Raw genomic sequence first — 26,250 nt, 5'->3', positions numbered from 1 at the left:
CAGTGTTGCAGTGCTGTAATCAAACAAGAAAATCTTCTAATATGCTGTCAACTTGCTGGAAAAATAATTCCAAAAAAAAAAGACAACATTTTGAAAACAGAGGGATCAATGATGTGGAGGCGTATGGAAATCTTCTCTGAAGAGTCCAGTCCCAAAATGGCTCCAAAAGTCTACAACACGGCGTATTCCCAGGTGGTCACCCAGCCAGGTACTGACGCCGCCCAACAGGACTTGACTTCGGTGATCGGACGAGAACCGGTACGTTCCCTGTGGTGTGGTCGTAGACGAAAGAAACAACTCAAACCTTGCCCAATTGCTTGGACTCTCTTTTAAGTCTCTTAGAAGGAAGGCCTTTAATTGCTGTTGTCATGAATTTCCAATTACGTCTCGGCTACTTAACCCAGAGATTCCAAAGCCAGCTAAGACTTCAAATCACAAAAGGGCGATTCTCCAATGGTCAGTCATCAAAGCCACATTCAAGAGATTGCCTCCAGTGTGCTGCTCAGTGTTGCAGTGCTGTAATCAAACAAGAAAATCTTCTAATATGCTGTCAACTTGCTGGAAAAATAATTCCAAAAAAAAAAGACAACATTTTGAAAACAGAGGGATCAATGATGTGGAGGCGTATGGAAATCTTCTCTGAAGAGTCCAGTCCCAAAATGGCTCCAAAAGTCTACAACACGGCGTATTCCCAGGTGGTCACCCAGCCAGGTACTGACGCCGCCCAACAGGACTTGACTTCGGTCATCGGACGAGAACCGGTACGTTCCCTGTGGTGTGGTCGTAGACGAAAGAAACAACTCAAACCTTGCCCAATTGCTTGGACTCTCTTTTAAGTCTCTTAGAAGGAAGGCCTTTAATTGCTGTTGTCATGAATTTCCAATTACGTCTCGGCTACTTAACCCAGAGATTCCAAAGCCAGCTAAGACTTCAAATCACAAAAGGGCGATTCTCCAATGGTCAGTCATCAAAGCCACATTCAAGAGATTGCCTCCAGTGTGCTGCTCAGTGTTGCAGTGCTGTAATCAAACAAGAAAATCTTCTAATATGCTGTCAACTTGCTGGAAAAATAATTCCAAAAAAAAAAGACAACATTTTGAAAACAGAGGGATCAATGATGTGGAGGCGTATGGAAATCTTCTCTGAAGAGTCCAGTCCCAAAATGGCTCCAAAAGTCTACAACACGGCGTATTCCCAGGTGGTCACCCAGCCAGGTACTGACTCCGCCCAACAGGACTTGACTTCGGTGATCGGACGAGAACCGGTACGTTCCCTGTGGTGTGGTCGTAGACGAAAGAAACAACTCAAACCTTGCCCAATTGCTTGGACTCTCTTTTAAGTCTCTTAGAAGGAAGGCCTTTAATTGCTGTTGTCATGAATTTCCAATTACGTCTCGGCTACTTAACCCAGAGATTCCAAAGCCAGCTAAGACTTCAAATCACAAAAGGGCGATTCTCCAATGGTCAGTCATCAAAGCCACATTCAAAAGATTGCCTCCAGTGTGCTGCTCAGTGTTGCAGTGCTGTAATCAAACAAGAAAATCTTCTAATATGCTGTCAACTTGCTGGAAAAATAATTCCAAAAAAAAAAGACAACATTTTGAAAACAGAGGGATCAATGATGTGGAGGCGTATGGAAATCTTCTCTGAAGAGTCCAGTCCCAAAATGGCTCCAAAAGTCTACAACACGGCGTATTCCCAGGTGGTCACCCAGCCAGGTACTGACGCCGCCCAACAGGACTTGACTTCGGTGATCGGACGAGAACCGCTACGTTCCCTGTGGTGTGGTCGTAGACGAAAGAAACAACTCAAACCTTGCCCAATTGCTTGGACTCTCTTTTAAGTCTCTTAGAAGGAAGGCCTTTAATTGCTGTTGTCATGAATTTCCAATTACGTCTCGGCTACTTAACCCAGAGATTCCAAAGCCAGCTAAGACTTCAAATCACAAAAGGGCGATTCTCCAATGGTCAGTCATCAAAGCCACATTCAAGAGATTACCTCCAGTGTGCTGCTCAGTGTTGCAGTGCTGTAATCAAACAAGAAAATCTTCTAATATGCTGTCAACTTGCTGGAAAAATAATTCCAAAAAAAAAAGACAACATTTTGAAAACAGAGGGATCAATGATGTGGAGGCGTATGGAAATCTTCTCTGAAGAGTCCAGTCCCAAAATGGCTCCAAAAGTCTACAACACGGCGTATTCCCAGGTGGTCACCCAGCCAGGTACTGACGCCGCCCAACAGGACTTGACTTCGGTCATCGGACGAGAACCGGTACGTTCCCTGTGGTGTGGTCGTAGACGAAAGAAACAACTCAAACCTTGCCCAATTGCTTGGACTCTCTTTTAAGTCTCTTAGAAGGAAGGCCTTTAATTGCTGTTGTCATGAATTTCCAATTACGTCTCGGCTACTTAACCCAGAGATTCCAAAGCCAGCTAAGACTTCAAATCACAAAAGGGCGATTCTCCAATGGTCAGTCATCAAAGCCACATTCAAGAGATTACCTCCAGTGTGCTGCTCAGTGTTGCAGTGCTGTAATCAAACAAGAAAATCTTCTAATATGCTGTCAACTTGCTGGAAAAATAATTCCAAAAAAAAAAGACAACATTTTGAAAACAGAGGGATCAATGATGTGGAGGCGTATGGAAATCTTCTCTGAAGAGTCCAGTCCCAAAATGGCTCCAAAAGTCTACAACACGGCGTATTCCCAGGTGGTCACCCAGCCAGGTACTGACGCCGCCCAACAGGACTTGACTTCGGTGATCGGACGAGAACCGCTACGTTCCCTGTGGTGTGGTCGTAGACGAAAGAAACAACTCAAACCTTGCCCAATTGCTTGGACTCTCTTTTAAGTCTCTTAGAAGGAAGGCCTTTAATTGCTGTTGTCATGAATTTCCAATTACGTCTCGGCTACTTAACCCAGAGATTCCAAAGCCAGCTAAGACTTCAAATCACAAAAGGGCGATTCTCCAATGGTCAGTCATCAAAGCCACATTCAAGAGATTGCCTCCAGTGTGCTGCTCAGTGTTGCAGTGCTGTAATCAAACAAGAAAATCTTCTAATATGCTGTCAACTTGCTGGAAAAATAATTCCAAAAAAAAAAGACAACATTTTGAAAACAGAGGGATCAATGATGTGGAGGCGTATGGAAATCTTCTCTGAAGAGTCCAGTCCCAAAATGGCTCCAAAAGTCTACAACACGGCGTATTCCCAGGTGGTCACCCAGCCAGGTACTGACGCCGCCCAACAGGACTTGACTTCGGTCATCGGACGAGAACCGGTACGTTCCCTGTGGTGTGGTCGTAGACGAAAGAAACAACTCAAACCTTGCCCAATTGCTTGGACTCTCTTTTAAGTCTCTTAGAAGGAAGGCCTTTAATTGCTGTTGTCATGAATTTCCAATTACGTCTCGGCTACTTAACCCAGAGATTCCAAAGCCAGCTAAGACTTCAAATCACAAAAGGGCGATTCTCCAATGGTCAGTCATCAAAGCCACATTCAAGAGATTGCCTCCAGTGTGCTGCTCAGTGTTGCAGTGCTGTAATCAAACAAGAAAATCTTCTAATATGCTGTCAACTTGCTGGAAAAATAATTCCAAAAAAAAAAGACAACATTTTGAAAACAGAGGGATCAATGATGTGGAGGCGTATGGAAATCTTCTCTGAAGAGTCCAGTCCCAAAATGGCTCCAAAAGTCTACAACACGGCGTATTCCCAGGTGGTCACCCAGCCAGGTACTGACGCCGCCCAACAGGACTTGACTTCGGTCATCGGACGAGAACCGGTACGTTCCCTGTGGTGTGGTCGTAGACGAAAGAAACAACTCAAACCTTGCCCAATTGCTTGGACTCTCTTTTAAGTCTCTTAGAAGGAAGGCCTTTAATTGCTGTTGTCATGAATTTCCAATTACGTCTCGGCTACTTAACCCAGAGATTCCAAAGCCAGCTAAGACTTCAAATCACAAAAGGGCGATTCTCCAATGGTCAGTCATCAAAGCCACATTCAAAAGATTGCCTCCAGTGTGCTGCTCAGTGTTGCAGTGCTGTAATCAAACAAGAAAATCTTCTAATATGCTGTCAACTTGCTGCAAAAATAATTCCAAAAAAAAAAGACAACATTTTGAAAACAGAGGGATCAATGATGTGGAGGCGTATGGAAATCTTCTCTGAAGAGTCCAGTCCCAAAATGGCTCCAAAAGTCTACAACACGGCGTATTCCCAGGTGGTCACCCAGCCAGGTACTGACGCCGCCCAACAGGACTTGACTTCGGTGATCGGACGAGAACCGCTACGTTCCCTGTGGTGTGGTCGTAGACGAAAGAAACAACTCAAACCTTGCCCAATTGCTTGGACTCTCTTTTAAGTCTCTTAGAAGGAAGGCCTTTAATTGCTGTTGTCATGAATTTCCAATTACGTCTCGGCTACTTAACCCAGAGATTCCAAAGCCAGCTAAGACTTCAAATCACAAAAGGGCGATTCTCCAATGGTCAGTCATCAAAGCCACATTCAAGAGATTACCTCCAGTGTGCTGCTCAGTGTTGCAGTGCTGTAATCAAACAAGAAAATCTTCTAATATGCTGTCAACTTGCTGGAAAAATAATTCCAAAAAAAAAAGACAACATTTTGAAAACAGAGGGATCAATGATGTGGAGGCGTATGGAAATCTTCTCTGAAGAGTCCAGTCCCAAAATGGCTCCAAAAGTCTACAACACGGCGTATTCCCAGGTGGTCACCCAGCCAGGTACTGACGCCGCCCAACAGGACTTGACTTCGGTGATCGGACGAGAACCGCTACGTTCCCTGTGGTGTGGTCGTAGACGAAAGAAACAACTCAAACCTTGCCCAATTGCTTGGACTCTCTTTTAAGTCTCTTAGAAGGAAGGCCTTTAATTGCTGTTGTCATGAATTTCCAATTACGTCTCGGCTACTTAACCCAGAGATTCCAAAGCCAGCTAAGACTTCAAATCACAAAAGGGCGATTCTCCAATGGTCAGTCATCAAAGCCACATTCAAGAGATTACCTCCAGTGTGCTGCTCAGTGTTGCAGTGCTGTAATCAAACAAGAAAATCTTCTAATATGCTGTCAACTTGCTGGAAAAATAATTCCAAAAAAAAAAGACAACATTTTGAAAACAGAGGGATCAATGATGTGGAGGCGTATGGAAATCTTCTCTGAAGAGTCCAGTCCCAAAATGGCTCCAAAAGTCTACAACACGGCGTATTCCCAGGTGGTCACCCAGCCAGGTACTGACGCCGCCCAACAGGACTTGACTTCGGTGATCGGACGAGAACCGGTACGTTCCCTGTGGTGTGGTCGTAGACGAAAGAAACAACTCAAACCTTGCCCAATTGCTTGGACTCTCTTTTAAGTCTCTTAGAAGGAAGGCCTTTAATTGCTGTTGTCATGAATTTCCAATTACGTCTCGGCTACTTAACCCAGAGATTCCAAAGCCAGCTAAGACTTCAAATCACAAAAGGGCGATTCTCCAATGGTCAGTCATCAAAGCCACATTCAAGAGATTGCCTCCAGTGTGCTGCTCAGTGTTGCAGTGCTGTAATCAAACAAGAAAATCTTCTAATATGCTGTCAACTTGCTGGAAAAATAATTCCAAAAAAAAAAGACAACATTTTGAAAACAGAGGGATCAATGATGTGGAGGCGTATGGAAATCTTCTCTGAAGAGTCCAGTCCCAAAATGGCTCCAAAAGTCTACAACACGGCGTATTCCCAGGTGGTCACCCAGCCAGGTACTGACGCCGCCCAACAGGACTTGACTTCGGTGATCGGACGAGAACCGGTACGTTCCCTGTGGTGTGGTCGTAGACGAAAGAAACAACTCAAACCTTGCCCAATTGCTTGGACTCTCTTTTAAGTCTCTTAGAAGGAAGGCCTTTAATTGCTGTTGTCATGAATTTCCAATTACGTCTCGGCTACTTAACCCAGAGATTCCAAAGCCAGCTAAGACTTCAAATCACAAAAGGGCGATTCTCCAATGGTCAGTCATCAAAGCCACATTCAAGAGATTGCCTCCAGTGTGCTGCTCAGTGTTGCAGTGCTGTAATCAAACAAGAAAATCTTCTAATATGCTGTCAACTTGCTGGAAAAATAATTCCAAAAAAAAAAGACAACATTTTGAAAACAGAGGGATCAATGATGTGGAGGCGTATGGAAATCTTCTCTGAAGAGTCCAGTCCCAAAATGGCTCCAAAAGTCTACAACACGGCGTATTCCCAGGTGGTCACCCAGCCAGGTACTGACGCCGCCCAACAGCACTTGACTTCGGTGATCGGACGAGAACCGGTACGTTCCCTGTGGTGTGGTCGTAGACGAAAGAAACAACTCAAACCTTGCCCAATTGCTTGGACTCTCTTTTAAGTCTCTTAGAAGGAAGGCCTTTAATTGCTGTTGTCATGAATTTCCAATTACGTCTCGGCTACTTAACCCAGAGATTCCAAAGCCAGCTAAGACTTCAAATCACAAAAGGGCGATTCTCCAATGGTCAGTCATCAAAGCCACATTCAAGAGATTGCCTCCAGTGTGCTGCTCAGTGTTGCAGTGCTGTAATCAAACAAGAAAATCTTCTAATATGCTGTCAACTTGCTGGAAAAATAATTCCAAAAAAAAAGACAACATTTTGAAAACAGAGGGATCAATGATGTGGAGGCGTATGGAAATCTTCTCTGAAGAGTCCAGTCCCAAAATGGCTCCAAAAGTCTACAACACGGCGTATTCCCAGGTGGTCACCCAGCCAGGTACTGACGCCGCCCAACAGGACTTGACTTCGGTGATCGGACGAGAACCGGTACGTTCCCTGTGGTGTGGTCGTAGACGAAAGAAACAACTCAAACCTTGCCCAATTGCTTGGACTCTCTTTTAAGTCTCTTAGAAGGAAGGCCTTTAATTGCTGTTGTCATGAATTTCCAATTACGTCTCGGCTACTTAACCCAGAGATTCCAAAGCCAGCTAAGACTTCAAATCACAAAAGGGCGATTCTCCAATGGTCAGTCATCAAAGCCACATTCAAGAGATTGCCTCCAGTGTGCTGCTCAGTGTTGCAGTGCTGTAATCAAACAAGAAAATCTTCTAATATGCTGTCAACTTGCTGCAAAAATAATTCCAAAAAAAAAAGACAACATTTTGAAAACAGAGGGATCAATGATGTGGAGGCGTATGGAAATCTTCTCTGAAGAGTCCAGTCCCAAAATGGCTCCAAAAGTCTACAACACGGCGTATTCCCAGGTGGTCACCCAGCCAGGTACTGACGCCGCCCAACAGGACTTGACTTCGGTGATCGGACGAGAACCGGTACGTTCCCTGTGGTGTGGTCGTAGACGAAAGAAACAACTCAAACCTTGCCCAATTGCTTGGACTCTCTTTTAAGTCTCTTAGAAGGAAGGCCTTTAATTGCTGTTGTCATGAATTTCCAATTACGTCTCGGCTACTTAACCCAGAGATTCCAAAGCCAGCTAAGACTTCAAATCACAAAAGGGCGATTCTCCAATGGTCAGTCATCAAAGCCACATTCAAGAGATTGCCTCCAGTGTGCTGCTCAGTGTTGCAGTGCTGTAATCAAACAAGAAAATCTTCTAATATGCAGTCAACTTGCTGGAAAAATAATTCCAAAAAAAAAAAAGACAACATTTTGAAAACAGAGGGATCAATGATGTGGAGGCGTATGGAAATCTTCTCTGAAGAGTCCAGTCCCAAAATGGCTCCAAAAGTCTACAACACGGCGTATTCCCAGGTGGTCACCCAGCCAGGTACTGACGCCGCCCAACAGCACTTGACTTCGGTGATCGGACGAGAACCGGTACGTTCCCTGTGGTGTGGTCGTAGACGAAAGAAACAACTCAAACCTTGCCCAATTGCTTGGACTCTCTTTTAAGTCTCTTAGAAGGAAGGCCTTTAATTGCTGTTGTCATGAATTTCCAATTACGTCTCGGCTACTTAACCCAGAGATTCCAAAGCCAGCTAAGACTTCAAATCACAAAAGGGCGATTCTCCAATGGTCAGTCATCAAAGCCACATTCAAGAGATTGCCTCCAGTGTGCTGCTCAGTGTTGCAGTGCTGTAATCAAACAAGAAAATCTTCTAATATGCTGTCAACTTGCTGGAAAAATAATTCCAAAAAAAAAAGACAACATTTTGAAAACAGAGGGATCAATGATGTGGAGGCGTATGGAAATCTTCTCTGAAGAGTCCAGTCCCAAAATGGCTCCAAAAGTCTACAACACGGCGTATTCCCAGGTGGTCACCCAGCCAGGTACTGACGCCGCCCAACAGCACTTGACTTCGGTGATCGGACGAGAACCGGTACGTTCCCTGTGGTGTGGTCGTAGACGAAAGAAACAACTCAAACCTTGCCCAATTGCTTGGACTCTCTTTTAAGTCTCTTAGAAGGAAGGCCTTTAATTGCTGTTGTCATGAATTTCCAATTACGTCTCGGCTACTTAACCCAGAGATTCCAAAGCCAGCTAAGACTTCAAATCACAAAAGGGCGATTCTCCAATGGTCAGTCATCAAAGCCACATTCAAGAGATTGCCTCCAGTGTGCTGCTCAGTGTTGCAGTGCTGTAATCAAACAAGAAAATCTTCTAATATGCTGTCAACTTGCTGGAAAAATAATTCCAAAAAAAAAAGACAACATTTTGAAAACAGAGGGATCAATGATGTGGAGGCGTATGGAAATCTTCTCTGAAGAGTCCAGTCCCAAAATGGCTCCAAAAGTCTACAACACGGCGTATTCCCAGGTGGTCACCCAGCCAGGTACTGACGCCGCCCAACAGCACTTGACTTCGGTGATCGGACGAGAACCGGTACGTTCCCTGTGGTGTGGTCGTAGACGAAAGAAACAACTCAAACCTTGCCCAATTGCTTGGACTCTCTTTTAAGTCTCTTAGAAGGAAGGCCTTTAATTGCTGTTGTCATGAATTTCCAATTACGTCTCGGCTACTTAACCCAGAGATTCCAAAGCCAGCTAAGACTTCAAATCACAAAAGGGCGATTCTCCAATGGTCAGTCATCAAAGCCACATTCAAGAGATTGCCTCCAGTGTGCTGCTCAGTGTTGCAGTGCTGTAATCAAACAAGAAAATCTTCTAATATGCTGTCAACTTGCTGGAAAAATAATTCCAAAAAAAAAAGACAACATTTTGAAAACAGAGGGATCAATGATGTGGAGGCGTATGGAAATCTTCTCTGAAGAGTCCAGTCCCAAAATGGCTCCAAAAGTCTACAACACGGCGTATTCCCAGGTGGTCACCCAGCCAGGTACTGACGCCGCCCAACAGCACTTGACTTCGGTGATCGGACGAGAACCGCTACGTTCCCTGTGGTGTGGTCGTAGACGAAAGAAACAACTCAAACCTTGCCCAATTGCTTGGACTCTCTTTTAAGTCTCTTAGAAGGAAGGCCTTTAATTGCTGTTGTCATGAATTTCCAATTACGTCTCGGCTACTTAACCCAGAGATTCCAAAGCCAGCTAAGACTTCAAATCACAAAAGGGCGATTCTCCAATGGTCAGTCATCAAAGCCACATTCAAGAGATTGCCTCCAGTGTGCTGCTCAGTGTTGCAGTGCTGTAATCAAACAAGAAAATCTTCTAATATGCTGTCAACTTGCTGGAAAAATAATTCCAAAAAAAAAAGACAACATTTTGAAAACAGAGGGATCAATGATGTGGAGGCGTATGGAAATCTTCTCTGAAGAGTCCAGTCCCAAAATGGCTCCAAAAGTCTACAACACGGCGTATTCCCAGGTGGTCACCCAGCCAGGTACTGACGCCGCCCAACAGCACTTGACTTCGGTCATCGGACGAGAACCGGTACGTTCCCTGTGGTGTGGTCGTAGACGAAAGAAACAACTCAAACCTTGCCCAATTGCTTGGACTCTCTTTTAAGTCTCTTAGAAGGAAGGCCTTTAATTGCTGTTGTCATGAATTTCCAATTACGTCTCGGCTACTTAACCCAGAGATTCCAAAGCCAGCTAAGACTTCAAATCACAAAAGGGCGATTCTCCAATGGTCAGTCATCAAAGCCACATTCAAGAGATTGCCTCCAGTGTGCTGCTCAGTGTTGCAGTGCTGTAATCAAACAAGAAAATCTTCTAATATGCTGTCAACTTGCTGGAAAAATAATTCCAAAAAAAAAAGACAACATTTTGAAAACAGAGGGATCAATGATGTGGAGGCGTATGGAAATCTTCTCTGAAGAGTCCAGTCCCAAAATGGGTCCAAAAGTCTACAACACGGCGTATTCCCAGGTGGTCACCCAGCCAGGTACTGACGCCGCCCAACAGGACTTGACTTCGGTGATCGGACGAGAACCAGTACGTTCCCTGTGGTGTGGTCGTAGACGAAAGAAACAACTCAAACCTTGCCCAATTGCTTGGACTCTCTTTTAAGTCTCTTAGAAGGAAGGCCTTTAATTGCTGTTGTCATGAATTTCCAATTACGTCTCGGCTACTTAACCCAGAGATTCCAAAGCCAGCTAAGACTTCAAATCACAAAAGGGCGATTCTCCAATGGTCAGTCATCAAAGCCACATTCAAGAGATTGCCTCCAGTGTGCTGCTCAGTGTTGCAGTGCTGTAATCAAACAAGAAAATCTTCTAATATGCTGTCAACTTGCTGGAAAAATAATTCCAAAAAAAAAAGACAACATTTTGAAAACAGAGGGATCAATGATGTGGAGGCGTATGGAAATCTTCTCTGAAGAGTCCAGTCCCAAAATGGCTCCAAAAGTCTACAACACGGCGTATTCCCAGGTGGTCACCCAGCCAGGTACTGACGCCGCCCAACAGGACTTGACTTCGGTGATCGGACGAGAACCGGTACGTTCCCTGTGGTGTGGTCGTAGACGAAAGAAACAACTCAAACCTTGCCCAATTGCTTGGACTCTCTTTTAAGTCTCTTAGAAGGAAGGCCTTTAATTGCTGTTGTCATGAATTTCCAATTACGTCTCGGCTACTTAACCCAGAGATTCCAAAGCCAGCTAAGACTTCAAATCACAAAAGGGCGATTCTCCAATGGTCAGTCATCAAAGCCACATTCAAGAGATTGCCTCCAGTGTGCTGCTCAGTGTTGCAGTGCTGTAATCAAACAAGAAAATCTTCTAATATGCTGTCAACTTGCTGGAAAAATAATTCCAAAAAAAAAAGACAACATTTTGAAAACAGAGGGATCAATGATGTGGAGGCGTATGGAAATCTTCTCTGAAGAGTCCAGTCCCAAAATGGCTCCAAAAGTCTACAACACGGCGTATTCCCAGGTGGTCACCCAGCCAGGTACTGACGCCGCCCAACAGCACTTGACTTCGGTGATCGGACGAGAACCGGTACGTTCCCTGTGGTGTGGTCGTAGACGAAAGAAACAACTCAAACCTTGCCCAATTGCTTGGACTCTCTTTTAAGTCTCTTAGAAGGAAGGCCTTTAATTGCTGTTGTCATGAATTTCCAATTACGTCTCGGCTACTTAACCCAGAGATTCCAAAGCCAGCTAAGACTTCAAATCACAAAAGGGCGATTCTCCAATGGTCAGTCATCAAAGCCACATTCAAGAGATTGCCTCCAGTGTGCTGCTCAGTGTTGCAGTGCTGTAATCAAACAAGAAAATCTTCTAATATGCAGTCAACTTGCTGGAAAAATAATTCCAAAAAAAAAAAAGACAACATTTTGAAAACAGAGGGATCAATGATGTGGAGGCGTATGGAAATCTTCTCTGAAGAGTCCAGTCCCAAAATGGCTCCAAAAGTCTACAACACGGCGTATTCCCAGGTGGTCACCCAGCCAGGTACTGACGCCGCCCAACAGCACTTGACTTCGGTGATCGGACGAGAACCGGTACGTTCCCTGTGGTGTGGTCGTAGACGAAAGAAACAACTCAAACCTTGCCCAATTGCTTGGACTCTCTTTTAAGTCTCTTAGAAGGAAGGCCTTTAATTGCTGTTGTCATGAATTTCCAATTACGTCTCGGCTACTTAACCCAGAGATTCCAAAGCCAGCTAAGACTTCAAATCACAAAAGGGCGATTCTCCAATGGTCAGTCATCAAAGCCACATTCAAGAGATTGCCTCCAGTGTGCTGCTCAGTGTTGCAGTGCTGTAATCAAACAAGAAAATCTTCTAATATGCTGTCAACTTGCTGGAAAAATAATTCCAAAAAAAAAAGACAACATTTTGAAAACAGAGGGATCAATGATGTGGAGGCGTATGGAAATCTTCTCTGAAGAGTCCAGTCCCAAAATGGCTCCAAAAGTCTACAACACGGCGTATTCCCAGGTGGTCACCCAGCCAGGTACTGACGCCGCCCAACAGCACTTGACTTCGGTGATCGGACGAGAACCGGTACGTTCCCTGTGGTGTGGTCGTAGACGAAAGAAACAACTCAAACCTTGCCCAATTGCTTGGACTCTCTTTTAAGTCTCTTAGAAGGAAGGCCTTTAATTGCTGTTGTCATGAATTTCCAATTACGTCTCGGCTACTTAACCCAGAGATTCCAAAGCCAGCTAAGACTTCAAATCACAAAAGGGCGATTCTCCAATGGTCAGTCATCAAAGCCACATTCAAGAGATTGCCTCCAGTGTGCTGCTCAGTGTTGCAGTGCTGTAATCAAACAAGAAAATCTTCTAATATGCTGTCAACTTGCTGGAAAAATAATTCCAAAAAAAAAAGACAACATTTTGAAAACAGAGGGATCAATGATGTGGAGGCGTATGGAAATCTTCTCTGAAGAGTCCAGTCCCAAAATGGCTCCAAAAGTCTACAACACGGCGTATTCCCAGGTGGTCACCCAGCCAGGTACTGACGCCGCCCAACAGCACTTGACTTCGGTGATCGGACGAGAACCGGTACGTTCCCTGTGGTGTGGTCGTAGACGAAAGAAACAACTCAAACCTTGCCCAATTGCTTGGACTCTCTTTTAAGTCTCTTAGAAGGAAGGCCTTTAATTGCTGTTGTCATGAATTTCCAATTACGTCTCGGCTACTTAACCCAGAGATTCCAAAGCCAGCTAAGACTTCAAATCACAAAAGGGCGATTCTCCAATGGTCAGTCATCAAAGCCACATTCAAGAGATTGCCTCCAGTGTGCTGCTCAGTGTTGCAGTGCTGTAATCAAACAAGAAAATCTTCTAATATGCTGTCAACTTGCTGGAAAAATAATTCCAAAAAAAAAAGACAACATTTTGAAAACAGAGGGATCAATGATGTGGAGGCGTATGGAAATCTTCTCTGAAGAGTCCAGTCCCAAAATGGCTCCAAAAGTCTACAACACGGCGTATTCCCAGGTGGTCACCCAGCCAGGTACTGACGCCGCCCAACAGCACTTGACTTCGGTGATCGGACGAGAACCGGTACGTTCCCTGTGGTGTGGTCGTAGACGAAAGAAACAACTCAAACCTTGCCCAATTGCTTGGACTCTCTTTTAAGTCTCTTAGAAGGAAGGCCTTTAATTGCTGTTGTCATGAATTTCCAATTACGTCTCGGCTACTTAACCCAGAGATTCCAAAGCCAGCTAAGACTTCAAATCACAAAAGGGCGATTCTCCAATGGTCAGTCATCAAAGCCACATTCAAGAGATTGCCTCCAGTGTGCTGCTCAGTGTTGCAGTGCTGTAATCAAACAAGAAAATCTTCTAATATGCTGTCAACTTGCTGGAAAAATAATTCCAAAAAAACAAGACAACATTTTGAAAACAGAGGGATCAATGATGTGGAGGCGTATGGAAATCTTCTCTGAAGAGTCCAGTCCCAAAATGGCTCCAAAAGTCTACAACACGGCGTATTCCCAGGTGGTCACCCAGCCAGGTACTGACGCCGCCCAACAGGACTTGACTTCGGTCATCGGACGAGAACCGGTACGTTCCCTGTGGTGTGGTCGTAGACGAAAGAAACAACTCAAACCTTGCCCAATTGCTTGGACTCTCTTTTAAGTCTCTTAGAAGGAAGGCCTTTAATTGCTGTTGTCATGAATTTCCAATTACGTCTCGGCTACTTAACCCAGAGATTCCAAAGCCAGCTAAGACTTCAAATCACAAAAGGGCGATTCTCCAATGGTCAGTCATCAAAGCCACATTCAAGAGATTGCCTCCAGTGTGCTGCTCAGTGTTGCAGTGCTGTAATCAAACAAGAAAATCTTCTAATATGCTGTCAACTTGCTGGAAAAATAATTCCAAAAAAAAAAGACAACATTTTGAAAACAGAGGGATCAATGATGTGGAGGCGTATGGAAATCTTCTCTGAAGAGTCCAGTCCCAAAATGGCTCCAAAAGTCTACAACACGGCGTATTCCCAGGTGGTCACCCAGCCAGGTACTGACGCCGCCCAACAGGACTTGACTTCGGTCATCGGACGAGAACCGGTACGTTCCCTGTGGTGTGGTCGTAGACGAAAGAAACAACTCAAACCTTGCCCAATTGCTTGGACTCTCTTTTAAGTCTCTTAGAAGGAAGGCCTTTAATTGCTGTTGTCATGAATTTCCAATTACGTCTCGGCTACTTAACCCAGAGATTCCAAAGCCAGCTAAGACTTCAAATCACAAAAGGGCGATTCTCCAATGGTCAGTCATCAAAGCCACATTCAAGAGATTGCCTCCAGTGTGCTGCTCAGTGTTGCAGTGCTGTAATCAAACAAGAAAATCTTCTAATATGCTGTCAACTTGCTGGAAAAATAATTCCAAAAAAAAAAGACAACATTTTGAAAACAGAGGGATCAATGATGTGGAGGCGTATGGAAATCTTCTCTGAAGAGTCCAGTCCCAAAATGGCTCCAAAAGTCTACAACACGGCGTATTCCCAGGTGGTCACCCAGCCAGGTACTGACGCCGCCCAACAGGACTTGACTTCGGTCATCGGACGAGAACCGGTACGTTCCCTGTGGTGTGGTCGTAGACGAAAGAAACAACTCAAACCTTGCCCAATTGCTTGGACTCTCTTTTAAGTCTCTTAGAAGGAAGGCCTTTAATTGCTGTTGTCATGAATTTCCAATTACGTCTCGGCTACTTAACCCAGAGATTCCAAAGCCAGCTAAGACTTCAAATCACAAAAGGGCGATTCTCCAATGGTCAGTCATCAAAGCCACATTCAAGAGATTGCCTCCAGTGTGCTGCTCAGTGTTGCAGTGCTGTAATCAAACAAGAAAATCTTCTAATATGCTGTCAACTTGCTGGAAAAATAATTCCAAAAAAAAAAGACAACATTTTGAAAACAGAGGGATCAATGATGTGGAGGCGTATGGAAATCTTCTCTGAAGAGTCCAGTCCCAAAATGGGTCCGAAAGTCTACAACACGGCGTATTCCCAGGTGGTCACCCAGCCAGGTACTGACGCCGCCCAACAGCACTTGACTTCGGTGATCGGACGAGAACCGGTACGTTCCCTGTGGTGTGGTCGTAGACGAAAGAAACAACTCAAACCTTGCCCAATTGCTTGGACTCTCTTTTAAGTCTCTTAGAAGGAAGGCCTTTAATTGCTGTTGTCATGAATTTCCAATTACGTCTCGGCTACTTAACCCAGAGATTCCAAAGCCAGCTAAGACTTCAAATCACAAAAGGGCGATTCTCCAATGGTCAGTCATCAAAGCCACATTCAAGAGATTGCCTCCAGTGTGCTGCTCAGTGTTGCAGTGCTGTAATCAAACAAGAAAATCTTCTAATATGCTGTCAACTTGCTGGAAAAATAATTCCAAAAAAAAAAGACAACATTTTGAAAACAGAGGGATCAATGATGTGGAGGCGTATGGAAATCTTCTCTGAAGAGTCCAGTCCCAAAATGGCTCCAAAAGTCTACAACACGGCGTATTCCCAGGTGGTCACCCAGCCAGGTACTGACGCCGCCCAACAGGACTTGACTTCGGTGATCGGACGAGAACCGGTACGTTCCCTGTGGTGTGGTCGTAGACGAAAGAAACAACTCAAACCTTGCCCAATTGCTTGGACTCTCTTTTAAGTCTCTTAGAAGGAAGGCCTTTAATTGCTGTTGTCATGAATTTCCAATTACGTCTCGGCTACTTAACCCAGAGATTCCAAAGCCAGCTAAGACTTCAAATCACAAAAGGGCGATTCTCCAATGGTCAGTCATCAAAGCCACATTCAAGAGATTGCCTCCAGTGTGCTGCTCAGTGTTGCAGTGCTGTAATCAAACAAGAAAATCTTCTAATATGCTGTCAACTTGCTGGAAAAATAATTCCAAAAAAAAAAGACAACATTTTGAAAACAGAGGGATCAATGATGTGGAGGCGTATGGAAATCTTCTCTGAAGAGTCCAGTCCCAAAATGGCTCCAAAAGTCTACAACACGGCGTATTCCCAGGTGGTCACCCAGCCAGGTACTGACGCCGCCCAACAGGACTTGACTTCGGTCATCGGACGAGAACCGGTTTTTTTTTCTTAAAAGGCTCAAAGAGCTTTTTTATTTACAATCCTCTAGTTATTTTATCAACTATTTAGGCATCGTTATTTTTACAATAGTATCATAAAATAAATAAGACTTATCAGTGTTCCATTTAGGGTCTCGTTAATCTACATCATTTAGTAGCTCAATATTTTTATTACAATGTAAAAGTTAAAGTGTCATTTTCTACTTTAGCAAAAGCCTCTCCTAAACACCAATGATGTGGAAAGTAGTATTGCGTGTGTCTCAACTTATATAGCTTGTATTGGAAACGCAAATGCGATTTAACCATAGCTTTAAACAGCGCTTCGGGCGGATATGTCAAGTTCTTTGTTCGGTAGTTGACGGCGGATTTATAGATAGCCCAGCGGGCCAATGTTAGTGTCCAGTTGACTAAATCTAGTGATCTCGGTGTTAGAGAGTCATTGTTCGTTTTGGCTTTTCCAAATAACTTTACTTGTGTGGTGAGTGTCAGTTTCCGTTCAGTGATTTTATCCACATATGTCTGTAGCTGGTTCCAGAAATTATGGACAGTAGGGCAGTCGAGTATGGCGTGCTCCAAGGTGTCGGTAACACCACATCGGTGACAATACGGTGTGGCATACACCCCGATCCTGTTTAAAGACAAGGCGGTGGGGAGAACTCTGTGGGTGATCTTCCAGTTTACATCACCGTGTTTGTTGTTGATGAGCGGTGGATATAAAGCTTTCCATTGTTTAGCGTTAAAGCAGGGTTCTGGTTGAAGATTCTGCTTCCAATGGTCTACAGCAGGGATAACGGGCTTCTCGGCTTGCAGCAAATGTGTGTAAAAATGACGCGTCCTGCACAATGAAATATCGATGGGTGTTTGTCCAGGCCTGGAGTTCACAATGCCAAAACAAGGTTGCAAGGTAGGCGGCGGCCACACTGAGGCAGTACAGATCTTTTGGGACCAATCTGGGGGAAGAGCGACAAATAGCTCTCTCAATTCTTCTGTTGTTCTAGATAAGGTGCGCGGATTTTTCTCTGTTAGCATGTCGTGTATGGCTGACACAGGTAGGTACCCCGGGATAACTTCATAGCAGATGTCTCTAATCCGGGTGATTCCAGCTGCAATCCAGTCTGTAAAGATCAGGGGCTTGTCTTCAGTGGTAATTTCAGGGTTCAGGAACAGGGGTTCATTAAGGATATCACTGACGGACTCAGCGGATCCGGTCCGCACGCGGTGATCCTTATGTCGGTGCCAAGCCGTTAGCAGTTCCTTATGAAAACTGGGTATGTCTCGATCGATACGCTGCAACGAATAGTCCAGTGCGAGAGACATCTTTCCAAGACGAAGATTGGAGATACGAAGAAAGTATGAAGTGAAATGTTTCCAGTGTGCTTTTTCCTCTGATAGAAGCCTCCTCAAGGTGTTCAGACGTAAACTTCCGATTTTAGTCTGCAAACGAGGGATGTTGAAACCACCTTCCTTTAGGGGAAGGGCCAGGATGTCCTTTGTAGCCAGATGACGTTTGTAGTTCCAAAAGAAATCATAAAGTGATTGTTCAATCTGTGATACTGCCCAAGCAGGCATCGGTAGTGAAGTGGCGTTATACCATAATGTTGAAGCTAGGAGGCCGTTAATCACGAGCGCTTTACCTTTATAGCTTAACTGCCTGTGTCGCCAAGCGGCAATGATGTTATTTATTTTCTGTATTTTAGCCTCCCAATTCAGTCTCGTACAGTCCACGTTACCAAAGAAAATGCCAAGAATCTTCTCAGGGATAAAGTCATTATACCAATCAAAACCGTGAAGTTGATTCGTCCGTTCCTTAAAAGCTCCGCACCAGAGCCCCTTGCATTTTCCTTTGTTTATTTTTGCACCAGAGGCGCGTTCGTACAAATCAAATACGGTAAAAGCTTCATTAATGGAAGCATCGTCAGATAGCAACAGCGTCGTATCATCTGCATATTGTGACAATTTTAACTCTTCCTCGGAGTCAGGCGGTCGAATACCATGAATTCTAGGATTTTCGCGAATGTTTATAGCCATTGTTTCTGCGGTTAGGACATAGAGGGGCATAGAGAGGGCACAGCCCTGTCTAAGTCCGCGTTCTAGTTTAATAAAAGCGGTGAGCCAACCATTTGTCTTGACAGAGCTAGAGGCATCGTGATAGATCAATTTAATCCAGTTAATGAAGTTGGGTCCAAAACCAAAGCGTTCCAGACAAGCAAATAAAAAGTCGTGAGAGACTCGGTCAAAGGCCTTCATCTGGTCAATACTGATGAAGGCTAGACTGGTATTTTTCTCGTTGACATAGGATATGACATCATTGAGAAGACGAGTGTTATCGTTAATTGTCCTTCCTTTTATACAGGCAGTTTGGTCAGAGTTCACGATTAGGGGTAGTACTTGTTGCAGCCTGTTCGCCAGCGCCTTTGTTAAAATTTTGTAATCAGTATTGAGTAGAGTTACTGGTCGCCAGTTCTTTAATTGTGTTCGGTCTCCTTTTTTAAACAATAAAGTAATGATTCCCCGCCGCTGTGAAACAGTAAGAAGGCCATTATCAAAAGCATAATTGTAGACACGTGTTAACTTCTCCCCGAGAATAGGCCAAAAGTGTTTATAAAAGTTCGACGTCAAGCCATCGCAGCCAGGTGATTTGTTGCTTTCCATTGCCGTCACAGCTTTTCTTAACTCCTCCTCTGTAATAAGACCTTCGCAGGACTCACGTGCTTCATCAGGTAATTTTGGGATAGCACAGTCTAGAAAATTGTTTCTTGCATGTGCATCACTGGGTTGGGCTGCAAAGAGTTGTTTGTAGAATTTGTGGGTTTCTTTCAGCAGATCTTGTGGTTCCGAGACGACATCAAGGTTATCTTTTGTCAAAACACGAATCGTTTGTTCTGCTTTTCGGCATTTCTCAAGCGAATAGAAGTAGCGTGTGCTCCGTTCTCCTTCTTCTAAAAACTGAGCTTTCGTTCTAATTTTAGTGGCTTCTAGATCTTTCAGTTCCAACTGCTTTAATTTTTCTGTCGCAAGAAGGTAGTTCTCAATGTCCCGTGTGTTACCATTGTTGGATTTTTCCTGCAGCTTTATGAGGTTACGCTCTAGTTGAAACTTTTCATGGCGTTTCAGCTTTCCTAGTATTTTACCGCATCGAATTGCAACGATTTTGAAACCTTGTTTCGCCTTGTCCCACCATAGTAGCGGGTCTTCAAAAACGTCGAACTTGGTTTTCCAAAAAGTCCAGAAATCGTTGATCTCGGACTCGAAGGCCGCGTTAGACAATAGGTTGTTGTTAAAGTGCCAGTATCCGGGTCCGCGTTTTATCCTGTCAAAGTTCAGAGTCAGACAGACACTGTCATGGTCAGAATGAGGAAAGGGTTTGATCGAGGCGTCCATAACAAATTGATTTAAGGAGTGGCTAATTAAGAATTTGTCAATTCGCGTGCGTATGTGTGTTCCATTTGTTGGATGTCGCGCAGTCCAAGTAAAGCAGCGTTTATCCTTATTTCGATCCCTCCAGATATCAGATATGTTAAGTCGTGTGCAAATTCCATGGAGAGTTGTGGCAGCAAAATTCCTAGCATTTGGATTTCCACCGAATTTATCCCTTGCGTCTGCGATGCAATTAAAGTCACCACCGATGATGTTGTCAAGCTTCTCGGAAATAAAACCATCCAAGCTAGAAAAGAAAATTCGTCGATCGCTGTCTGTTTGAGGTGCGTATATGTTTATGATGTTCAAGGTTTGATCATCAAGTTCCAGAACTACATTTAAAATCCGACCTTCATTATCACTTCGTATATGGTTCACAATACACTCAAGGCGTGAATGAATGAGGATAGCGACACCTCTCGCGGTATTTGTGCCATGATTAAAGATAACATCACCCATCCACTCGCGTTTGATTTGCATCTCCATGTCAACAGTCCAATGAGTTTCTTGAAGTAGAATTATATCTAGTCTGTTTCGAAGAAAATAGGAAAAAGCCATTTTTCGTCGATCAGGGGAGCGAAGCCCCTGTGAGTTTACAGTTAAAATGGTTGTCATGACTAAACAGAGGAAGATGATTATAAAGTCCCGGTCCATTGTTCGTTATAAAAAATAAGAAAGCTAACTTGCAGACGACTTATGATCGGTATCGGAGGCAGTCTTTTTCTCCTTTCTTCTTCCGTTAGGAAGGTTTGGCGGAGGATGAATTCTCTGACGACGAACGGAGACGTTAGCCTTGCCGTCAGAATCAGTGTCAGTTGTGTGTTGTCGTTTTAACCCTTGTGCTCTTTCCTCTTGCTCCATTTCTTCATCGTGATTTTCTGGAACGGATTGACTTTCATTTACTTGATCATTTTGCGTAGGAGTATCCTTTTCTGAGTCTTCTTCAGACTCACTTGGCGCCCCTCGCTGTGCATCTTGCTGAGCATCGGCCGCGGCGCCATCTCGATCTGTGTGGGGCTCGTCTTCGTCGTTCGCTTCCCTCTGCTCGCAATTATACGACATGTGTCCTCGCTGCTTGCACACTCTGCAGCGAATCATCGGGCACTTTTTCCTGGTATGCCCAAGTTCCTTACATTCCAAACACACAGGTTGCTGGTTATTGTGTATGATTCTGCACCACTCACCTCCGATTCGCATAGAATACGGCAAAGATGGTTTGTCTAAAACCATCTTCACCAGGCGATTGCCGTTTTCCATACCGGCCAAATCGTGGTCGGCTTTGTATTTGAGACGTATCACCTCACTTTTCAAAACACCATACTCCGTTAGGGCCAATTTCACCTCCTCGTCGTCTACGTAGGAGCGAAGACCCAAAATACTGACGTTCATAAACTTCCCATGAGGAGGAGAGCAATCGAAGTGGAACTCTTCGACATCAAAACCGTTACTAACAAGAAACTCCGCGTCAGCTTTCGTTTCAAGTTCCAGCAGGTATACATTATCTCCAAGATCTTGAAATACTTTCAAAGTGTCGCTGATTTCCTTTTCAATTCCAGCTTTAAGATTACCTAAACCAATTCTAACAGGTGAACGAAACGTGACGCTCCTTTCTCTCCGGTCCGCCATATTGGCGTCCCGAAATTACGGAACACAAAACTCCCACACTCAAAGTATGGTTAGGCTTTTCCACAAAATAAGATCGCCAACTAATCAAACAACTTTTCCGCAAACAGATCACAATATCTAAACACTTCGATGGCCAAGAACAGGCAAAGATTCCACAGATTAGCACAGAGCTCGCACGAGAACCGGTACGTTCCCTGTGGTGTGGTCGTAGACGAAAGAAACAACTCAAACCTTGCCCAATTGCTTGGACTCTCTTTTAAGTCTCTTAGAAGGAAGGCCTTTAATTGCTGTTGTCATGAATTTCCAATTACGTCTCGGCTACTTAACCCAGAGATTCCAAAGCCAGCTAAGACTTCAAATCACAAAAGGGCGATTCTCCAATGGTCAGTCATCAAAGCCACATTCAAGAGATTGCCTCCAGTGTGCTGCTCAGTGTTGCAGTGCTGTAATCAAACAAGAAAATCTTCTAATATGCTGTCAACTTGCTGGAAAAATAATTCCAAAAAAAAAAGACAACATTTTGAAAACAGAGGGATCAATGATGTGGAGGCGTATGGAAATCTTCTCTGAAGAGTCCAGTCCCAAAATGGCTCCAAAAGTCTACAACACGGCGTATTCCCAGGTGGTCACCCAGCCAGGTACTGACGCCGCCCAACAGGACTTGACTTCGGTCATCGGACGAGAACCGGTACGTTCCCTGTGGTGTGGTCGTAGACGAAAGAAACAACTCAAACCTTGCCCAATTGCTTGGACTCTCTTTTAAGTCTCTTAGAAGGAAGGCCTTTAATTGCTGTTGTCATGAATTTCCAATTACGTCTCGGCTACTTAACCCAGAGATTCCAAAGCCAGCTAAGACTTCAAATCACAAAAGGGCGATTCTCCAATGGTCAGTCATCAAAGCCACATTCAAGAGATTGCCTCCAGTGTGCTGCTCAGTGTTGCAGTGCTGTAATCAAACAAGAAAATCTTCTAATATGCTGTCAACTTGCTGGAAAAATAATTCCAAAAAAAAAAGACAACATTTTGAAAACAGAGGGATCAATGATGTGGAGGCGTATGGAAATCTTCTCTGAAGAGTCCAGTCCCAAAATGGCTCCAAAAGTCTACAACACGGCGTATTCCCAGGTGGTCACCCAGCCAGGTACTGACGCCGCCCAACAGGACTTGACTTCGGTCATCGGACGAGAACCGGTACGTTCCCTGTGGTGTGGTCGTAGACGAAAGAAACAACTCAAACCTTGCCCAATTGCTTGGACTCTCTTTTAAGTCTCTTAGAAGGAAGGCCTTTAATTGCTGTTGTCATGAATTTCCAATTACGTCTCGGCTACTTAACCCAGAGATTCCAAAGCCAGCTAAGACTTCAAATCACAAAAGGGCGATTCTCCAATGGTCAGTCATCAAAGCCACATTCAAGAGATTGCCTCCAGTGTGCTGCTCAGTGTTGCAGTGCTGTAATCAAACAAGAAAATCTTCTAATATGCTGTCAACTTGCTGGAAAAATAATTCCAAAAAAAAAAGACAACATTTTGAAAACAGAGGGATCAATGATGTGGAGGCGTATGGAAATCTTCTCTGAAGAGTCCAGTCCCAAAATGGCTCCAAAAGTCTACAACACGGCGTATTCCCAGGTGGTCACCCAGCCAGGTACTGACGCCGCCCAACAGGACTTGACTTCGGTCATCGGACGAGAACCGCTACGTTCCCTGTGGTGTGGTCGTAGACGAAAGAAACAACTCAAACCTTGCCCAATTGCTTGGACTCTCTTTTAAGTCTCTTAGAAGGAAGGCCTTTAATTGCTGTTGTCATGAATTTCCAATTACGTCTCGGCTACTTAACCCAGAGATTCCAAAGCCAGCTAAGACTTCAAATCACAAAAGGGCGACTCTCCAATGGTCAGTCATCAAAGCCACATTCAAGAGATTGCCTCCAGTGTGCTGCTCAGTGTTGCAGTGCTGTAATCAAACAAGAAAATCTTCTAATATGCTGTCAACTTGCTGGAAAAATAATTCCAAAAAAAAAAGACAACATTTTGAAAACAGAGGGATCAATGATGTGGAGGCGTATGGAAATCTTCTCTGAAGAGTCCAGTCCCAAAATGGCTCCAAAAGTCTACAACACGGCGTATTCCCAGGTGGTCACCCAGCCAGGTACTGACGCTGCCCAACAGCACTTGACTTCGGTCATCAGACGAGAACCGGTACGTTCCCTGTGGTGTGGTCGTAGACGAAAGAAACAACTCAAACCTTGCCCAATTGCTTGGACTCTCTTTTAAGTCTCTTAGAAGGAAGGCCTTTAATTGCTGTTGTCATGAATTTCCAATTACGTCTCGGCTACTTAACCCAGAGATTCCAAAGCCAGCTAAGACTTCAAATCACAAAAGGGCGATTCTCCAATGGTCAGTCATCAAAGCCACATTCAAGAGATTGCCTCCAGTGTGCTGCTCAGTGTTGCAGTGCTGTAATCAAACAAGAAAATCTTCTAATATGCTGTCAACTTGCTGGAAAAATAATTCCAAAAAAAAAAGACAACATTTTGAAAACAGAGGGATCAATGATGTGGAGGCGTATGGAAATCTTCTCTGAAGAGTCCAGTCCCAAAATGGCTCCAAAAGTCTACAACACGGCGTATTCCCAGGTGGTCACCCAGCCAGGTACTGACGCCGCCCAACAGGACTTGACTTCGGTCATCGGACGAGAACCGGTAAGTTCCCTGTGGTGTGGTCGTAGACGAAAGAAACAACTCAAACCTTGCCCAATTGCTTGGACTCTCTTTTAAGTCTCTTAGAAGGAAGGCCTTTAATTGCTGTTGTCATGAATTTCCAATTACGTCTCGGCTACTTAACCCAGAGATTCCAAAGCCAGCTAAGACTTCAAATCACAAAAGGGCGACTCTCCAATGGTCAGTCATCAAAGCCACATTCAAGAGATTGCCTCCAGTGTGCTGCTCAGTGTTGCAGTGCTGTAATCAAACAAGAAAATCTTCTAATATGCTGTCAACTTGCTGGAAAAATAATTCCAAAAAAAAAAGACAACATTTTGAAAACAGAGGGATCAATGATGTGGAGGCGTATGGAAATCTTCTCTGAAGAGTCCAGTCCCAAAATGGCTCCAAAAGTCTACAACACGGCGTATTCCCAGGTGGTCACCCAGCCAGGTACTGACGCTGCCCAACAGCACTTGACTTCGGTCATCAGACGAGAACCGGTACGTTCCCTGTGGTGTGGTCGTAGACGAAAGAAACAACTCAAACCTTGCCCAATTGCTTGGACTCTCTTTTAAGTCTCTTAGAAGGAAGGCCTTTAATTGCTGTTGTCATGAATTTCCAATTACGTCTCGGCTACTTAACCCAGAGATTCCAAAGCCAGCTAAGACTTCAAATCACAAAAGGGCGATTCTCCAATGGTCAGTCATCAAAGCCACATTCAAGAGATTGCCTCCAGTGTGCTGCTCAGTGTTGCAGTGCTGTAATCAAACAAGAAAATCTTCTAATATGCTGTCAACTTGCTGGAAAAATAATTCCAAAAAAAAAAGACAACATTTTGAAAACAGAGGGATCAATGATGTGGAGGCGTATGGAAATCTTCTCTGAAGAGTCCAGTCCCAAAATGGCTCCAAAAGTCTACAACACGGCGTATTCCCAGGTGGTCACCCAGCCAGGTACTGACGCCGCCCAACAGGACTTGACTTCGGTCATCGGACGAGAACCGGTACGTTCCCTGTGGTGTGGTCGTAGACGAAAGAAACAACTCAAACCTTGCCCAATTGCTTGGACTCTCTTTTAAGTCTCTTAGAAGGAAGGCCTTTAATTGCTGTTGTCATGAATTTCCAATTACGTCTCGGCTACTTAACCCAGAGATTCCAAAGCCAGCTAAGACTTCAAATCACAAAAGGGCGATTCTCCAATGGTCAGTCATCAAAGCCACATTCAAGAGATTGCCTCCAGTGTGCTGCTCAGTGTTGCAGTGCTGTAATCAAACAAGAAAATCTTCTAATATGCTGTCAACTTGCTGGAAAAATAATTCCAAAAAAAAAAGACAACATTTTGAAAACAGAGGGATCAATGATGTGGAGGCGTATGGAAATCTTCTCTGCAAAGTCCAGTCCCAAAATCGCTCCAAAAGTCTACAACACGGCGTATTCCCAGGTGGTCACCCAGCCAGGTACTGACGCCGCCCAACAGGACTTGACTTCGGTGATCGGACGAGAACCGGTACGTTCCCTGTGGTGTGGTCGTAGACGAAAGAAACAACTCAAACCTTGCCCAATTGCTTGGACTCTCTTTTAAGTCTCGTAGAAGAATTGCTGTTGTCATGAATTTCCAATTACGTCTCGGCTACTTAACCCAGAGATTCCAAAGCCAGCTAAGACTTGAAATCACAAAAGGGCGACTCTCCAATGGTCAGTCATCAAAGCCACATTCAAGAGATTGCCTCCAGTGTGCTGCTCAGTGTTGCAGTGCTGTAATCAAACAAGAAAATCTTCTAATATGCTGTCAACTTGCTGGAAAAATAATTCCAAAAAAAAAGACATTATTTTGAAAACAGAGGGATCAATGATGTGGAGGCGTATGGAAATCTTCTCTGAAGAGTCCAGTCCCAAAATGGCTCCAAAAGTCTACAACACGGCGTATTCCCAGGTGGTCACCCAGCCAGGTACTGACGCCGCCCAACAGGACTTGACTTCGGTGATCGGACGAGAACCGGTACGTTCCCTGTGGTGTGGTCGTAGACGAAAGAAACAACTCAAACCTTGCCCAATTGCTTGGACTCTCTTTTAAGTCTCTTAGAAGAATTTCTGTTGTCATGAATTTCCAATTACGTCTCGGCTACTTAACCCAGAGATTCCAAAGC

At 44.4% G+C, this 26,250-nt stretch overlaps 1 protein-coding gene, 9 non-coding genes and 32 pseudogenes across 10 annotated transcripts; all 42 read right to left on the bottom strand.

Annotated features, from left to right (window-relative positions):
- Nucleotides 1-167: 167 nt before the first annotated feature.
- On the bottom strand, nt 168-286 carry LOC149100786 (5S ribosomal RNA). The gene has a single exon (XR_016203228.1). It is a non-coding gene; the product is annotated as a 5S ribosomal RNA (ribosomal RNA).
- Nucleotides 287-670: 384 nt separating this feature from the next.
- LOC149100785 (5S ribosomal RNA) lies at nt 671-789 on the bottom strand (annotated as a pseudogene).
- A 384-nt stretch (nt 790-1,173) lies between these two features.
- Nucleotides 1,174-1,292, bottom strand: LOC149100784 (5S ribosomal RNA; annotated as a pseudogene).
- A 384-nt stretch (nt 1,293-1,676) lies between these two features.
- Nucleotides 1,677-1,795, bottom strand: LOC149100783 (5S ribosomal RNA; annotated as a pseudogene).
- Nucleotides 1,796-2,179: 384 nt separating this feature from the next.
- Nucleotides 2,180-2,298, bottom strand: LOC149100782 (5S ribosomal RNA; annotated as a pseudogene).
- A 384-nt stretch (nt 2,299-2,682) lies between these two features.
- LOC149100781 (5S ribosomal RNA) lies at nt 2,683-2,801 on the bottom strand (annotated as a pseudogene).
- Nucleotides 2,802-3,185: 384 nt separating this feature from the next.
- Nucleotides 3,186-3,304, bottom strand: LOC149100780 (5S ribosomal RNA; annotated as a pseudogene).
- A 384-nt stretch (nt 3,305-3,688) lies between these two features.
- Nucleotides 3,689-3,807, bottom strand: LOC149100779 (5S ribosomal RNA; annotated as a pseudogene).
- A 384-nt stretch (nt 3,808-4,191) lies between these two features.
- LOC149100778 (5S ribosomal RNA) lies at nt 4,192-4,310 on the bottom strand (annotated as a pseudogene).
- A 384-nt stretch (nt 4,311-4,694) lies between these two features.
- LOC149100777 (5S ribosomal RNA) lies at nt 4,695-4,813 on the bottom strand (annotated as a pseudogene).
- A 384-nt stretch (nt 4,814-5,197) lies between these two features.
- Nucleotides 5,198-5,316, bottom strand: LOC149100776 (5S ribosomal RNA). Its single transcript, XR_016203227.1, has one exon. It is a non-coding gene; the product is annotated as a 5S ribosomal RNA (ribosomal RNA).
- A 384-nt stretch (nt 5,317-5,700) lies between these two features.
- Nucleotides 5,701-5,819, bottom strand: LOC149100775 (5S ribosomal RNA). The gene has a single exon (XR_016203226.1). It is a non-coding gene; the product is annotated as a 5S ribosomal RNA (ribosomal RNA).
- Nucleotides 5,820-6,203: 384 nt separating this feature from the next.
- On the bottom strand, nt 6,204-6,322 carry LOC149100774 (5S ribosomal RNA; annotated as a pseudogene).
- A 383-nt stretch (nt 6,323-6,705) lies between these two features.
- Nucleotides 6,706-6,824, bottom strand: LOC149100773 (5S ribosomal RNA). The gene has a single exon (XR_016203225.1). It is a non-coding gene; the product is annotated as a 5S ribosomal RNA (ribosomal RNA).
- Nucleotides 6,825-7,208: 384 nt separating this feature from the next.
- On the bottom strand, nt 7,209-7,327 carry LOC149100772 (5S ribosomal RNA). Its single transcript, XR_016203224.1, has one exon. It is a non-coding gene; the product is annotated as a 5S ribosomal RNA (ribosomal RNA).
- A 386-nt stretch (nt 7,328-7,713) lies between these two features.
- Nucleotides 7,714-7,832, bottom strand: LOC149100771 (5S ribosomal RNA; annotated as a pseudogene).
- A 384-nt stretch (nt 7,833-8,216) lies between these two features.
- LOC149100770 (5S ribosomal RNA) lies at nt 8,217-8,335 on the bottom strand (annotated as a pseudogene).
- A 384-nt stretch (nt 8,336-8,719) lies between these two features.
- Nucleotides 8,720-8,838, bottom strand: LOC149100769 (5S ribosomal RNA; annotated as a pseudogene).
- Nucleotides 8,839-9,222: 384 nt separating this feature from the next.
- On the bottom strand, nt 9,223-9,341 carry LOC149100768 (5S ribosomal RNA; annotated as a pseudogene).
- Nucleotides 9,342-9,725: 384 nt separating this feature from the next.
- On the bottom strand, nt 9,726-9,844 carry LOC149100767 (5S ribosomal RNA; annotated as a pseudogene).
- A 384-nt stretch (nt 9,845-10,228) lies between these two features.
- Nucleotides 10,229-10,347, bottom strand: LOC149100766 (5S ribosomal RNA; annotated as a pseudogene).
- Nucleotides 10,348-10,731: 384 nt separating this feature from the next.
- LOC149100765 (5S ribosomal RNA) lies at nt 10,732-10,850 on the bottom strand. The gene has a single exon (XR_016203223.1). It is a non-coding gene; the product is annotated as a 5S ribosomal RNA (ribosomal RNA).
- A 384-nt stretch (nt 10,851-11,234) lies between these two features.
- On the bottom strand, nt 11,235-11,353 carry LOC149100764 (5S ribosomal RNA; annotated as a pseudogene).
- Nucleotides 11,354-11,739: 386 nt separating this feature from the next.
- On the bottom strand, nt 11,740-11,858 carry LOC149100763 (5S ribosomal RNA; annotated as a pseudogene).
- A 384-nt stretch (nt 11,859-12,242) lies between these two features.
- Nucleotides 12,243-12,361, bottom strand: LOC149100762 (5S ribosomal RNA; annotated as a pseudogene).
- Nucleotides 12,362-12,745: 384 nt separating this feature from the next.
- Nucleotides 12,746-12,864, bottom strand: LOC149100761 (5S ribosomal RNA; annotated as a pseudogene).
- Nucleotides 12,865-13,248: 384 nt separating this feature from the next.
- Nucleotides 13,249-13,367, bottom strand: LOC149100760 (5S ribosomal RNA; annotated as a pseudogene).
- A 384-nt stretch (nt 13,368-13,751) lies between these two features.
- Nucleotides 13,752-13,870, bottom strand: LOC149100759 (5S ribosomal RNA; annotated as a pseudogene).
- A 384-nt stretch (nt 13,871-14,254) lies between these two features.
- LOC149100758 (5S ribosomal RNA) lies at nt 14,255-14,373 on the bottom strand (annotated as a pseudogene).
- Nucleotides 14,374-14,757: 384 nt separating this feature from the next.
- On the bottom strand, nt 14,758-14,876 carry LOC149100757 (5S ribosomal RNA; annotated as a pseudogene).
- Nucleotides 14,877-15,260: 384 nt separating this feature from the next.
- Nucleotides 15,261-15,379, bottom strand: LOC149100756 (5S ribosomal RNA; annotated as a pseudogene).
- Nucleotides 15,380-15,763: 384 nt separating this feature from the next.
- On the bottom strand, nt 15,764-15,882 carry LOC149100755 (5S ribosomal RNA). The gene has a single exon (XR_016203222.1). It is a non-coding gene; the product is annotated as a 5S ribosomal RNA (ribosomal RNA).
- Nucleotides 15,883-20,137: 4,255 nt separating this feature from the next.
- Nucleotides 20,138-21,664, bottom strand: LOC149100754 (uncharacterized). Its single transcript, XM_089276286.1, has one exon. It carries the CDS (start codon nt 21,399-21,401, stop codon nt 20,454-20,456), a length of 948 nt encoding a protein of 315 aa, XP_089132412.1. The 5' UTR covers nt 21,402-21,664; the 3' UTR covers nt 20,138-20,453.
- A 334-nt stretch (nt 21,665-21,998) lies between these two features.
- Nucleotides 21,999-22,117, bottom strand: LOC149100753 (5S ribosomal RNA; annotated as a pseudogene).
- Nucleotides 22,118-22,501: 384 nt separating this feature from the next.
- On the bottom strand, nt 22,502-22,620 carry LOC149100752 (5S ribosomal RNA; annotated as a pseudogene).
- A 384-nt stretch (nt 22,621-23,004) lies between these two features.
- LOC149100751 (5S ribosomal RNA) lies at nt 23,005-23,123 on the bottom strand (annotated as a pseudogene).
- Nucleotides 23,124-23,507: 384 nt separating this feature from the next.
- On the bottom strand, nt 23,508-23,626 carry LOC149100750 (5S ribosomal RNA; annotated as a pseudogene).
- A 384-nt stretch (nt 23,627-24,010) lies between these two features.
- On the bottom strand, nt 24,011-24,129 carry LOC149100749 (5S ribosomal RNA; annotated as a pseudogene).
- Nucleotides 24,130-24,513: 384 nt separating this feature from the next.
- LOC149100748 (5S ribosomal RNA) lies at nt 24,514-24,632 on the bottom strand (annotated as a pseudogene).
- A 384-nt stretch (nt 24,633-25,016) lies between these two features.
- On the bottom strand, nt 25,017-25,135 carry LOC149100747 (5S ribosomal RNA; annotated as a pseudogene).
- A 384-nt stretch (nt 25,136-25,519) lies between these two features.
- LOC149100746 (5S ribosomal RNA) lies at nt 25,520-25,638 on the bottom strand. Its single transcript, XR_016203221.1, has one exon. It is a non-coding gene; the product is annotated as a 5S ribosomal RNA (ribosomal RNA).
- A 373-nt stretch (nt 25,639-26,011) lies between these two features.
- On the bottom strand, nt 26,012-26,130 carry LOC149100745 (5S ribosomal RNA). Its single transcript, XR_016203220.1, has one exon. It is a non-coding gene; the product is annotated as a 5S ribosomal RNA (ribosomal RNA).
- Nucleotides 26,131-26,250: the final 120 nt, after the last annotated feature.

This window comes from Orbicella faveolata, unplaced genomic scaffold (genome assembly GCF_042242905.1).
Source record: "Orbicella faveolata isolate gen_17 unplaced genomic scaffold, um_ofav_v1 contig_4, whole genome shotgun sequence".
Lineage (NCBI taxonomy): Eukaryota > Metazoa > Cnidaria > Anthozoa > Scleractinia > Merulinidae > Orbicella > Orbicella faveolata.
Note: the sequence above shows the minus strand (reverse complement) of the source record. Positions and strands in the feature narration are given on the sequence as shown.

What these genes read in the sequence shown, in the direction of transcription:
- LOC149100754 (XM_089276286.1), bottom strand. Translation starts at nt 21,401, where the DNA reads ATGGCGGACCGGAGAGAAAGGAGCGTCACGTTTCGTTCACCTGTTAGA.